The sequence below is a fragment of the Rhizophagus irregularis genome, chromosome 10 (genome assembly GCF_026210795.1).
Source record: "Rhizophagus irregularis chromosome 10, complete sequence".
Taxonomy (NCBI): domain Eukaryota; kingdom Fungi; phylum Glomeromycota; class Glomeromycetes; order Glomerales; family Glomeraceae; genus Rhizophagus; species Rhizophagus irregularis.
Window position 1 is genome coordinate 4,213,790 of NC_089438.1, and position 14,008 is coordinate 4,227,797.

Genomic DNA, 14,008 nt, shown 5'->3' on the forward strand with positions numbered 1-14,008 from the left:
ATATAATTTAAAAAGAAATTCTAATATCTACTGAGATCTCAACTTCATGAATCCGTTTCCAAAACAATATTCAAACCAAACTTTCTGTCATCAATCCGGTAGTCCTGATTAGAAAAATTGAAAGTTAGAAACATTTCAATAAAAAAAAAATTACGATAAAAAACACACAATAAAAAAAAATAAAAACCCATCTCTGTTTCTACAATCACAGAAATCGAACCTAGAAAAAAGAAGGTTATTTAATAAAAATTAATACTACCTATATTCTTAAAAACAAAAATATTGATCATCCACTTTAATTGAATTTTATGCAACTGGTTGTATTTCAACCTTCCGAGCCTTAAAAGAGATCTTTTTAATGTAACAAAAAGAATCGTTTATGGCGAAATGAATTGAATTGAAGATAACTACAAAAAAAAAGGGAAAGAGTTAAAAAAAATAAAGAAAAAAATTCTCTAAATTCATTATTCACCTCCAGGACGCATAGACAATGGTCAAAATAAAATCTGAGTCCTACATAAAATCAAAAAAAAAATGAATAAAAATGTTTTAAAATAGTCTTCGAACCTTAAATCGCAAATTTACCTAAGATACGGTATTTCTAAATCATGGTCAGAGTCCTACAAAATAAAAAAAAAGTCGTTAATATATAATGCTTTTTTCTTTAAAATGAAGTTTTTCAAAACTTACTCAGAGTTCTGAGGCGATAATAGATTCCTATAGGATAGAATAAAACGTTAAAAAAGTATAATAAAGTTTTCAAAATAATCTTTGACCTGCCTGAAATTCATGTTTCAAATCGGAAATTCCTATAAAAAGTCAAGAAAAAGAAAAAAAAATCAGCAATCATTTAATCATTTCATTAAAAGAACTGATTCAAATTAAAGAAAAAAAAATTCTCTCACAAATTTCCTACACGTCCAAAAATCTGAAAAACTGAAATCATTATAAAATTATTATTTCAAAGTAAGACCCACACAAATTTTTCACGCATCTAAATATTCCAAAGAACAAGTCTCTACAAAAGAAATAACGAAATGTTAGTGATCGCTTCATTAAGAGTTAATTAAAAGTAAAAAAATCTTCCTCACCAAATTTCCACGTGTCCAAACACTTGAAAAAACTGGCTGACTGCAAAAAAAAAAATGAAATGTTAAAAATGCTTTATTAAAAGAATAATTATTTAAAGGAAAAAACAATCTCACTGAATATTCTACACATCCAAGTGTTTATAGGAACTGACCGTCTACAAAAAGAGAAAAATAAATGAAACATTAGAACCGTTTCGTTGATAGAAACAAAAAAAAACTTCAGAATCCTCACCAAAATTCTATAGTAAATTTAAAAAATTTATTGGAGAATCTTAAAGATAGAAGTCAAGTGTATTTTGAACTTTTCTGAGATTTTTGAAATCATAATTGGGTTTAAAAAATAAAATAAAATAAAAGTATTAGCGATCATTTCACAAAGAGAAAAAACTAAAAAAAAAAACTCCCCTACCGAAATTCTCGCATAAAGAATGGTCACCTAAAAAAAAAACAAAAAAAAAAATAGAAATTATTAGTATATCTTTCGTTGCAAGAAAAGATTCAAAAAAATTCTTCATTACCTTTAACAGATAAGGTGATTTACTCAAAAACCATGATAATACATAGATATTAACCTACATAAGAAAAAAAAGAAAAAAATAACTGATAATAATTTCTTCAAAATAATTAAAATAAAAAATTCGAAGTACATACTTCAAAACTCATAAAGAAGGATCCTAACTCAACTTTAATAAAAGATTCATTTTTTTTTATTCAGTCCTATAATGTAAAATTCGATCTCATCCCAACCCGCTAGTAAATGGGTGGCCTTCCATAAATTCCAAACAAGTCCTCAAGACATGTAACTTGAAGGCCAGAGCCAACCATACGAAATTGTCTGGTAATACTGTAATAGTTGATCCATGCAACCATCCTATTAATTTATGTAAAAATGGGTTTCGGGAAAATTCAGAAAATCTCGGAAAAATTAAAATTAAATAATTGGATGATCATTACATCAAATTATATCTTATTTGAAAGCTGGATTTATTATTGATAAATTAAAAATAAATTTTAATTTAGTAATTTTTTTATATTTAGGCTTATAATAATATATATGTATTTATCTGCATAAATTTTTTTTTATTTATACTCTTCCATAATATTTGAGAAATTTTCAGTTAATTTATATATGGTATACTTTTAATTAACTACATGTGTCTTTGTAATTTATACTATTTTTTAGCTTTTTTACTATATACCGAAATTGAGAATAAAATTCCCATCATTCTACCACAAATGTTTCTATACTGCTGATTTTTTGACATTAACTTTTTTACATTATTGTTGATAATATTTGAATGTTATTAATTAAAATTCAATTCACAAATGCTTCATAAACTTAATGTGTTTTTCTATTTGAAAGTAAATGTTTATAGCTAAATCTTTCCAAAAATAATAAACTGTATAACTACAAAGATATCATAATGCCAAACCACCCTCGGTTACATGGTGACATTTAGCGTCACATGTCACGTAAATTTATCTGGGACTTAGATTTTTTTGAGTGGTTGATCTTTATTTCATCTAGTTTGTTTTGTGCAAGTTTTCAATAACGATTAATGATGATTTTTGATGAAATGGGAAGTATATTAGTTGTGGTTAACAGTGATACATGTGTAACCGAGAGTGTGGTAAGACCCGTAAAAGTCAATTTCACAATATATATTTACCATTTAAGGTTACGATGTTATACAAATTGGTGATATTACCTAGAAATTAACTAGCCAAATTTGTATTACTCCGCTGAAAAATAGTGTAACCAATTGCTTAATAAAATTTTTTCTTTAGCGATGCTGGATACAAGAAATGTAACAATAACAATATTGATTTTTTTACTAAAATATTATTTATATGCCGGTAAGTATTTATTTTAAAAGTTTAAACAAAAAAAAAGATACTAAATTATGGTGGAATAGCGTTATGAAACTAACATGAAACAATGTTAACAACTTTTTCTTTTTTAGATTTTTAGATTAATATTAAACAATTCTCATATTGTAAACGTTTAATTATTAGCAGTTTTCGGTATATTGTGATTACTAAGTGATTATGATTACAAGACGATTACAGGACTATTGCAAGACAACATTATCCGATTTTTGTCCAGTAATTATAATAATCCTTTATTTTAAATATTGTGACTCACATTTTTAATAAATAAAATAATATATTTCTTCACAGGATCATGTGATTTGGCGTTAATCTGTGCTATTAGCATAGATCCGACTTACTGATGGGATCTCGATTTTTTTCTTAAAAAACCAGGAGCAATTATTTCTAAATATTCCATATATTGCAAAATTATTCACAATATGGATAGGTACAATTACATGAAAAGAATGTTCACCATTGTATTTTTTTATGAGTTAACAAATTATATCTTTATATTGAAAACTGTATATACTGTAGTGACAGTGACAATAATGATAATTTTAAAGTAGCAGGTAGTGTTGATAAATAATTTGCATAATTAATTTTAATGCTTTAAATATTTATCTAGTATTTTGATTATTTATTTTAGATTTAAGTCCAGAAGTGTTTGAAAAAATCCAGTTATTACAAGAGAAACATGATACAGAAATTGAATTATTAGCAAGCGAACTTAACTTACAATCTCATTTTATAAAGGTTAAATTCATGTTTATATTTGATAAAAATCAAGATCTAAATTTAAACATACTTTAATTAAATTTATTTCTATATAGGATATTATGAAAGATTACCGGGCACCAGCAATTAAAAAGCCAAGAAAAATTAGTGGATTTAATGTTTGGCAAAATAATTGGTGGGAAAATGTAGGAAAAAGTATGATATTAATTATAAAAGTATAAATTATGATTTTAAATTTATTGGAAATTTAAATACTAAATTCTTAATCTTACTTAGGTATGCAAATATTGGATTCAGGTGCACAACAAATGTGTGCAAGTTCATGGAAAGAATTAAATGATGATGATTGCATTCACTTTGAAAATGAGGCAAAAAAACTTAACAATTTAAAAGATAATGAATCTTATATAATTAATGCAAAAGCAAGAAAAACAAAATTGGATAAAGCAATTCAAGAAATGAGAAAAATGGTATTTAACTTTTTGTTTTTGTTTTAACATTTTGATTAAAATATTTAATAATTTACTGATTAATTTAATTATAAGTTCCGATTATTACAAGTTACATGTGGTATGGAGTTTATTGCTATTACAGTATCTAATAATAGCGAATTAAGAAGTCACTGGTTTGGATCAAGTATCGGTGAAGAGTTTTATCACTCATATAATATTTTAAATGAAGCAATTATTCCGTTTCATTGTTTTTCTATTTTGAAAAAACAAGGTGAATATCTATTTTTTTTTTTTAATCATTTTAATTTTATATTTACTTAAATTTGTTTTTTGATTTATAAGAAAAAGATGGAGTAATTAAATCTATCACTGGAACTAGTAATAATGCATTGGAAAATATCATGAATCCTACTAACCCTGAATCAACACCAACTTTGTTAAATTATATAAATTATGCAAAGCCAAATAGTAGAGAAACAAGGGATAAAGTTAGGGCAATCCTAAGAAAAAAATTTGGTATGTTTAATAAAGTAAATATGATGATTCTGATATTATTAATAAAAGATTTAATTAAACTATATAGATGAGGATGTGCAAGGAGGAATAATTCCATATAAAAATTGGAAAGAACAAATCTTGTATAAGATTGTAGGATGGCCATCAGATGTTGAGTTCAAAGATTATGCGAATCTCAAAAGTGATGAACGATCTAAAGTATTAGAATCACTTGATAATATTAAATTTGGATTTCAATAATTTGGCAATAAACTAATAATATTTGCTTTAAATGTTTTATTTATATAATGTAATAAAATGGAAGCAATATAAAACTCAATTTATTAAAATGATACAATTATTTACAACTTTCCAAAGGATATTATACTAATAATGATTATAATTTACAGTAACAATAAATAGGCTTATAATGTAAAATATAAGCTTCCAGATATACGGCCAATGCAAACTGGGAATATTACTTATAAACTGAATAAGAAAGTCACTGACATCACCTTTAAATATCATAAACATAATTAATAAAAAATGTTATATATAAATATTACAAACTGGGTCTGGTACAAAATCTCGAACCCTAATGCTGGTCAAACACATCACATGACTCTGTATAATTCTACATAATGCAGGCCATTTGTCAGGATTTCGTATTTTGATCCGCCAGGATTTTGTACGGATCCTTATAAACTAATTAACAAGAAATGTTATATACAATATTATAAATATTTGTATTTATGCCCAAAAAACTACAGTCGGACCTCTATGTACTGATACTGTTGTTTTGGGAAAATATATCGGTATATCAAATTATCGTTACATAACCGTCATCAGTGAATCATAATGCGGGCCAAAATCCAATTCTTGCCAGCATTATGTAAACTCTGGATAGCTAATATATTAAATGTCATGTGATTTGGATGGAACCTTTATGTTAACTCCGGCCAAATTCATAGTGTTGACCCGAATTAATACCAGTGTAACATAAAGTATCGGTACATCTTACTATGTATTAATTATAAAGGGGCAAAGAAAAGTATCGGTATATGATCGTGAAACCATATATAATATCGGTACAATGAGATTTTTTTATTAATTGTGAAACGGGACATAGAAAATTTATCGGTACAGGCAATTATCGGTACATAGGATATCGGTACATAGGTCTGACTGTAGTTGACAAATATTATTAAATATCTAAATTTAATAAAGAACATTATAAATGGGTTATGGAGAAACTGACAATAAGTATAATGAACAATGTTATAACGGTTATTTATAGCTAATCTTAAAGGTTATCATAAGACAAAGGGTAAGTGTAACAAATATTACGGACATAAATGTCCGTGCTTGACAAAGGTTATCATAAGACAAAGGATAAGCATGACAAATATCACGGACATAAATGTCCGTGCTTGACAAAGGTTATAATAAGACAAAGGATAAGCATGACAAATATCACGGACATAAATGTCCGTACTTGACAAAGGTTATCATAAGACAAAGGATAAGCATGACAAATATCACGGACATAAATGTCTGTGCTTGACAAAGGTTATCATAAGACAAAGGATAAGCATGACAAATATCACGGACATAAATGTCTGTGCTTGACAAAGGTTATCATAAGACAAAGGATAAGCATGACAAATATCACGGATATAAATGTCTTTGCTTGACAAAGGTTATCATAAGACAAAGAATAAGCATGACAAATATCACGGACATAAATGTCCGTGCTTGACAAAGGTTATCATAAGACAAAGGGTAAAGCATAACAAATATCACGGACATAAATGTCTGTGCTTGACAAAGGTTATCATAAGACAAAGGATAAGCATGATAAATATCACGGACATAAATGTCTGTGCTTGACAAAGGTTATCATAAGACAAAGGATAAGCATGACAAATATCACGGATATAAATGTCTTTGCTTGACAAAGGTTATCATAAGACAAAGGATAAGCATAACAAATATCACGGACATAAATGTCCGTGCTTGACAAAGGTTATCATAAGACAAAGGGTAAAGCATAACAAATATCACGAACATAAATGTCTGTACTTGACAAAGGTTATCATAAGACAAAGGATAAGCATGACAAATATCACGGATATAAATGTCTTTGCTTGACAAAGGTTATCATAAGACAAAGGATAAGCATGACAAATATCACGGACATAAATGTCCGTGCTTGACAAAAGTTATCATAAGACAAAGGATAAGCATGACAAATATCACGGACATAAATGTCCGTGCTTGACAAAGGTTATCATAAGACAAAGGATAAGCATAACAAATATCACGGACATAAATGTCCGTGCTTGACAAAGGTTATCATAAGACAAAGGATAAGCATGACAAATATCACGGACATAAATGTCCGTGCTTGACAAAGGTTATCATAAGACAAAGGATAAGCATGACAAATATCATGGACATAAATGTCTGTGCTTGACAAAGGTTATCATAAGACAAAGGATAAGCATGACAAATATCACAGACATAAATAAGGTTGCTTGCCGAAACTAGAGGGTTTCGGCAGAATGGCGTACGCGAAACTGCCGAAACTAGTTTCGCGAAATCATCAAGAAATGCCGAAACTGCGAAACCTATCAAAATCGCGAAACTGCCGTAACTTGCCGAAACTGTTTCGGCGTTTCGGCAATACTTTCTATATGATTTAATTAGAGTTTCGGCATTTAAACAATTTATAAGAATAAAGATTAAAGACAATATGATTTTTTGTATGTAAATATTTATTTTATAATATTTAATATTAAACTAATAAAATACACGATTAAAAATATAATAAAAATTAAAATTTAATAATATCTTTATCTTCTATGTGGGGACCTGCTTCTACCTCTTCTTCTATCTCTACTTCTGTCCCGTCTTCTATCTCTACTTCTATCTCGTCTTCTATCTCTACTTCTATCTCGTCTTCTATCTCTACTTCTTGATCTACTTCTTGATCGAGACCTAGATCGCGACCTTCTTCTTTCCCTTCGCAATCTATATTCATATCGACGTCGATCATGCGCAGCATGCTGCCGTCGATACTCTCGTCTAAACAGATCTAAAATCCAATAAAAATATTAATGAATTGAATGAATTGCCTAAATAAAATTAATTTAAAATAATAATTAATAATAATTACCGGTTTGTAACCAGAATTCATCGTTCATATCAGCAAAACACGCTCTATCGAAACTATTTGGGCTTATAATAGGAATGTCGTCATCATTATTATTTATTATCCTACTGAGGTTTTCATAACCTCGTTTGAGGGCATTCCATTTTGTTTGGCATTGCCTGGGTGTCGCTGCAAATCCCGTTGCAACGAACACCCTATTTGCTATTATTGTCCATGCATTTACATGATGACGGTTTGCAATTCTTTCGAATTGCTGATGTAAGTTTCTCCGCTCCGCGATTAATTGCCTAGCTGCGTTAATCGTCCATTGGAATACTGGTGGTGGCGGTGGGACAAAAGGTACTAATGCTGCCATTTTTTATTTTTATGATTTTTTCGTAACTTGAAATTTGAAAATTAAATACAATTTGAAAATTAAAATACAATTTGGTTTTGAATTGCGAAAAAAAAATTCAAATTTCATAATATTTATAATAATTTTAAAATTCGTTATAATGTTTAAAACATGAACTGATGAACATAATAACATTCTACATAATTAAAGTATTTGTAACAAAATAAACACAGTTTTGATTCTAATGTAATAAATTTAATTAACGCAGTTCTAAATTTTTTTTTGTAACGCAGTTCTTAAAATTTATTGATCTAATGTAATAAATTTAATTAACGAAGTCCTTAAAACTTATTGATTCTAATATAATATGCTTATCCTTATTCCTTAATTAAATTGCACTATTTTTAAAATATAATATGCTTATCCTTATTCCTTAATTAAATTGCACTATTTTTAAAATATAATATGCTTATCCTTATTCCTTAATTAAATTGCAATGTTTTAAAATATAATATAAAATTACAATTGCCTGCATTGCCTGCATAATTATATGTTAACTGGACTTTGATCGCGAATATTTTGCCCTGCATAATTACATCATTTATTTCCTAAATAGTATCATTATTTAAATCACATGATATTAGAATTAATTCTCATTGGATTAACTATTGTAATTATTTCTCATTATTATTATTCCTCATTATCATCATAATTATCGTCATTATTATCACCGTCATCCATACCTAATACATCATCTATATCATAATCATAGTCACCTTCTCCGGGTCTCTTGTTATTACCACTATCATCAACTTCATCATCTTCCGCATTATTTTCATCTGAATCATCCAATATATCTCTTGGAATATCGCCGATTTCACTAGTAATTGAATCATGCGATAAATTAACAAATTGATCAATCCATAGACTTTCGATTACTACACGGCAATTGTCTTCGGGTATTGTTTCGCCGCTTGTAGTTAATCTCTGAGTAGAAGCTTGCTCCTCATTATATTCCTCATCGTCATCTTCTGCAAAAGCTTCTGCAATACGTATATTGATCTCATCATCACTAAGACGAGTATTCTTTTTTTGATCAATTCCATAAAATCCAAGTTCAGTTTTTGAATTGGATTTCCAATACAAAATTAATTTGCACATGGATTCTAGTTTATCCACATTAAGATTTAAGCGACGTTTATGAAATAGCCATCCTAAAGTCGAAAATCCACGTTCGCAAGTTGCTGAGTTAGGACATATTGCAAATAGATAACTTGCAATTCTTGGCAGGACATCTGGTTCTGGTTCGGTATTAATATATTTCCACCAATTCACGGGATTATCTTTAGCAAAACCGATATCTAGGTCAAATGGCTCTTGCTCATTAATATATTTCTGTATTTGATCACATAAAGTTTCAGCTTCGTAACGGTCGAAACCTAAATTTTTCCCGATTGAAGCTGCACATTTGATAATTCTCATGAGGGCGCATTTTTTAAGTGGCGCGTTTCTAAATCTGGGATCCATAAAAAAACAAGTAATATACTTATCATCATCGAATTCATCAAATCTTTCATTTATTACTTTGATACAATGACTTCGGAATGCAGGATTTAATGATTTGGGTAACTTTTTTAATGTAGCTGCAAGTCTTGCCAAGCTCAGGAAACAATCTGCAAGTGTAGCTCTTCTCGATTCTAATGAAAGTACCGCTTTTCTTAGAGGATCCAGAACAAATCCAAGAACTCGTAAATTTGAAAAAAAATTTCTCGATTGAATAATCGGTTTTATTTTATCATTTGTTAGCACTTTATCGTGATCGCTGGCCATTTCTTCTAGTGCTGATTCCAAATTTATTACTGAATTTACGGATTCACTAGCAGTAGTCCAGCGTGTCTTGCAATATAATTTTAATCCTCCTCCACTAATTCCTTTTTCTTTAATTATTTGAGCAAGTTTTGCATTAGCCTGATGAGAACTTCTAAAAAAGGTTGTCAAAATATTAACACGTTTTAATAAACGTTCCCCAAACTTCTCCTTGACGATGTCGCATGCAATTAAATTGATAGAATGTGCAACGCATCGCACATTCTCAATCTTTGGATGATTCTCATGTATAATTTTTCGTGCATTACGAACATTGGCCGCATTATCGGAAACTACAGCACATATTCGATCTTCTCCAATACCTTCTATAACCTTTTCAATTACCGTAACTAGATATTCTGCAGTGTGCGAATTTTCAGACAAATCAGAAAGTTGATAAAGATATTCTTTACGCGACGGAGTCATTACAATGAAGTTCCAAATTGAACGATGTGTACCAGACGTCCAACCATCAAAGGCTAAATTATAAATTAATATTATATAGTAAGTAAGATTAAATAAAAATGACGTATGATAGCCTATTTAATTTAACAAACCTAACGTTAAATTCGTTTCCTTTTCAAGCTCAGAATTAACTTTGAAGTTCACTTGAGCTAATTCACGTTCAAGTAGTTGATTTACTAATACTTCCCTTGTTGGTGTATTGTACCCGGCATTAAGCTCTTTTATAAAATTGATGAAAAAGGGATGTTCCACTACTCTAAACGCAATTCCGCACGCAATAAAAAATTTAACTAATGCACGATTAATTCGTGTACATCTTTGTTCGTTAAGCTCTGTTGAATCATGGTAATCATCCATGTTACTTTGACCTTCAGAGTATTTTCTTTTTTTGGATGACTTGGACTTATCTTGCCGTTCCATTACTTTAGTCATATACCTTCTAACAACTGCTGCTGGCGCATCTGGACAATGGTTTGAAAGATGCTCTTCGAGCTTTGAAACTTCACCGCGTGACCATGTATTCTTACAGTACTTGCAGGAGGCGGCAAATTTGCCAGAACCAACAGCTTCTCCTTTATTAATATCTTCCCAAATGCTATTAGGTGGCCGACCTCCTCTATTTTTCATTTTAATGGGTGAATCTTCTATGTGATCAGTCATTTGAAACAGTTTATTATTAATATTATTATTAAGAAAACGGAAGAAAGTAAAAGAAACTTTAGTTCAGTGTTAAAGGAGATGACGGAATTGGGTTTATTAAATGCATGTTACGCATTTTCCTTTAATGAATATAAGCCCCTTAAAAAAAAACTGTAAAAACGTGTAATATCATAATATTAATATGGGAGTTAGAAATGAAAATTCTAACACTAGATAAAGCTTAGAAGAACTAAGACGACGGTAAAATATTGAAGTTTAATCTTTTATCTGTAGATTATTTGATCATCTAAATTATATTATTAATTGGTGTAACTTGGCGTAACTATATGCAAATCTTATGATCAACTATGCCGAAACTACGGAGAAACCTATTATAGAGGTTTCGGCATGTTTCGGCAGTTTCGCAATTTTGACAGGTTTCGCAGTTTCGGCGTTTCGGCGTTTCGGCACTATATAAGAGGTTTCACCTTTCGGCATTAGGCCAAACAGGTTTCGGCAAGCAACCTTAGACATAAATGTCCGTGCTTGACAAAGGTTATCATAAGACAAAGGATAAACATGATAAATATCACGGACATAAATGTCTGTGCTTGACAAAGATTATCACAAATATCACGGATATAAATGTCTTTGCTTGACAAAGGTTATCATAAGACAAAGGGTAAAGCATAACAAATATCACGGACATAAATGTCTGTGCTTGACAAAGGTTATCATAAGACAAAGGATAAGCATGACAAATATCACGGACATAAATGTCTGTTGCTTGACAAAGATTATCATAAATATCACGGACATAAATGTCTGTGCTTGACAAAGATTATCATAAATATCACGGACATAAATGTCTGTGCTTGACAAAGATTATCATAAATATCACGGACATAAATGTCTGTGCTTGACAAAGATTATCACAAATATCATGGACATAAATGTTTGCATTTTCTCATAATTAACCTATTTTGTCAGCGTATGGACATTTGTTTCTATGACACAGCATGACAAGTCAAAGTATATCACGGACATGGGTCAAAACCATGGGCGGACTACGAAGGATATAACCTAGACACTTGAGACATGAAATGCAAGGTTAGAACCTTTGTCGATCGGTCGAATGGGGTGCTTGGCTGGGCGAAGCCCACGGTCAGTTTAGAGTATCATGTGAACCTAGCTGCGGAAAGGATATAAGTGGTCGACAGGGAATAACGTGATATTGACTGCGGAATTGATTATTGGTAGACAACAGGAAATAACGGGATAATGATTGCGGAATTGATTATTAGTGGACAACAGTAGGAATGAAGTTTATTTTTTCAGTAAAGAAATAGGGATGTACACTTCCGGCTATAGGAGAAAGCATGGAGTAATAGTAATTGTAATGAATGACGCAACACTCTTATTGACCACCGAGATGATTAATCTACAAAATAAATCAATCCAGAGAGATAAACAAAATGAACCGGTGAGTTCTGATATGCCTGCTCGTTTTTTCGAAAGTTCTAAAGGGCATAGTTATTTGGTAATCAAAATGATGAACGATGATGAGAATCGTGATCTCGATAATTTTTCTATGATGTTATGTATTATGATTACACGAGATAGGAGAATTGTCATTCCACATATATACTTATTGACGTGTGGTCTCTTTTAGTTCACAAAGAAAACAGATGAAAGTGGTGTTTTAATTAACGAAGTTCGCATACGGTTTGATGACTTTAAAGAAAAACAAGGAAAAGAATGCCGTATTAATTGATGTTGAGCTGTTCTATCGGTACTATTTGGACAGTTTAGAGAAAGATATACAGTACTATGGTTTGAAGAACGTTTCAGATGATGAAATGCTTCGGGAGAATATTCCAATCGCAACGTTGGCAGGTAACTATTAACTAGTATTTATCGATTTGTTGCGAAGTAGTCACTGTAATTTTCGTAACATGTTGCCCTATGAAAAAAAATCATCCAATTTTTGTACAATATTTGTTCAAGTTCATGTGGAAATTGTACAATTATTGCAGATTTTTGGATAAAAATAGCTATGAAGTTTTTCAAAGCATATTAAAAGTATGCAATTTTTGTATAACTTAAATTTAGGATATAGAAAATGTTCAATTTTTGTGTAATCTTTATACAACTTAAATTTAGGATACAGAAAACATTCAATTTTTATACAATAAAAATTGTGATTATTGTACAACTTGAAAATAGACATACGAAAAGCAATTTTTGGATAATCCTACTATACTACTTTCCATCTTACCTGTATGGTTACATTTGACCACTTTTAGGGTCAAATAGACCACTTTTAACCATTACAAATAGATTTTCCTAAGTAAAGTGATTTATGCAGTAATGTTACACAAAATTTAATTGCATATTTGCTTATAAACAGGCATCTTCCAGACCCATTGGTGAAATTTTTGTATTATCTTGTAACTAAAAAAAAGTTAAAAACTTTTTATTAGGTTACAAAATTAATTCTGACTGGAATTATAATTTGGCCAGAATTATGCAGTAAAAATCAACTCTTAAAATTATATATGTTGATCACGTGATCTGATCGTCAAAATAAATATGACGACGTGAAATATTTTTGTTTATGTTTTTTTAACCTTTTTCTTCAACTTTCTTTTAAAATATCAGGTAAGAAAAACTTGTGTTCTTTATCTTTTTATTTTCCTAACTTTTTACATTTTAATGTTACTAACTTGCTTTCTTTACTAACTTCATACTTTTTTTTTATTACTAACACTAATAATTTACTTTTTAACACTAATAATTTGCTTTCATCACTAACTTCATACTTTTTTATTACTAACACTAATAATTTACTTTTTAACACTACTAATTTGCTTTCTTCACT

At 29.7% G+C, this 14,008-nt stretch overlaps 2 protein-coding genes across 2 annotated transcripts; both read left to right on the plus strand.

Annotated features, from left to right (window-relative positions):
- Positions 1 to 3,403: 3,403 nt before the first annotated feature.
- On the plus strand, positions 3,404 to 4,909 carry OCT59_002380 (uncharacterized protein; the record flags this gene model as incomplete). The annotated part of the gene is made up of 8 exons (XM_066144460.1): positions 3,404 to 3,411; positions 3,501 to 3,535; positions 3,613 to 3,719; positions 3,797 to 3,896; positions 3,978 to 4,171; positions 4,247 to 4,424; positions 4,496 to 4,669; positions 4,737 to 4,909. The coding sequence occupies 8 exons, from the start codon at positions 3,404 to 3,406 to the stop codon at positions 4,907 to 4,909; spliced, it is 969 nt and encodes a 322-aa protein (XP_065995621.1).
- Positions 4,910 to 12,478: 7,569 nt separating this feature from the next.
- Positions 12,479 to 12,901, plus strand: OCT59_002381 (uncharacterized protein; the record flags this gene model as incomplete). The annotated part of the gene is made up of 2 exons (XM_066144461.1): positions 12,479 to 12,667; positions 12,800 to 12,901. The coding sequence occupies 2 exons, from the start codon at positions 12,479 to 12,481 to the stop codon at positions 12,899 to 12,901; spliced, it is 291 nt and encodes a 96-aa protein (XP_065995622.1).
- Positions 12,902 to 14,008: the final 1,107 nt, after the last annotated feature.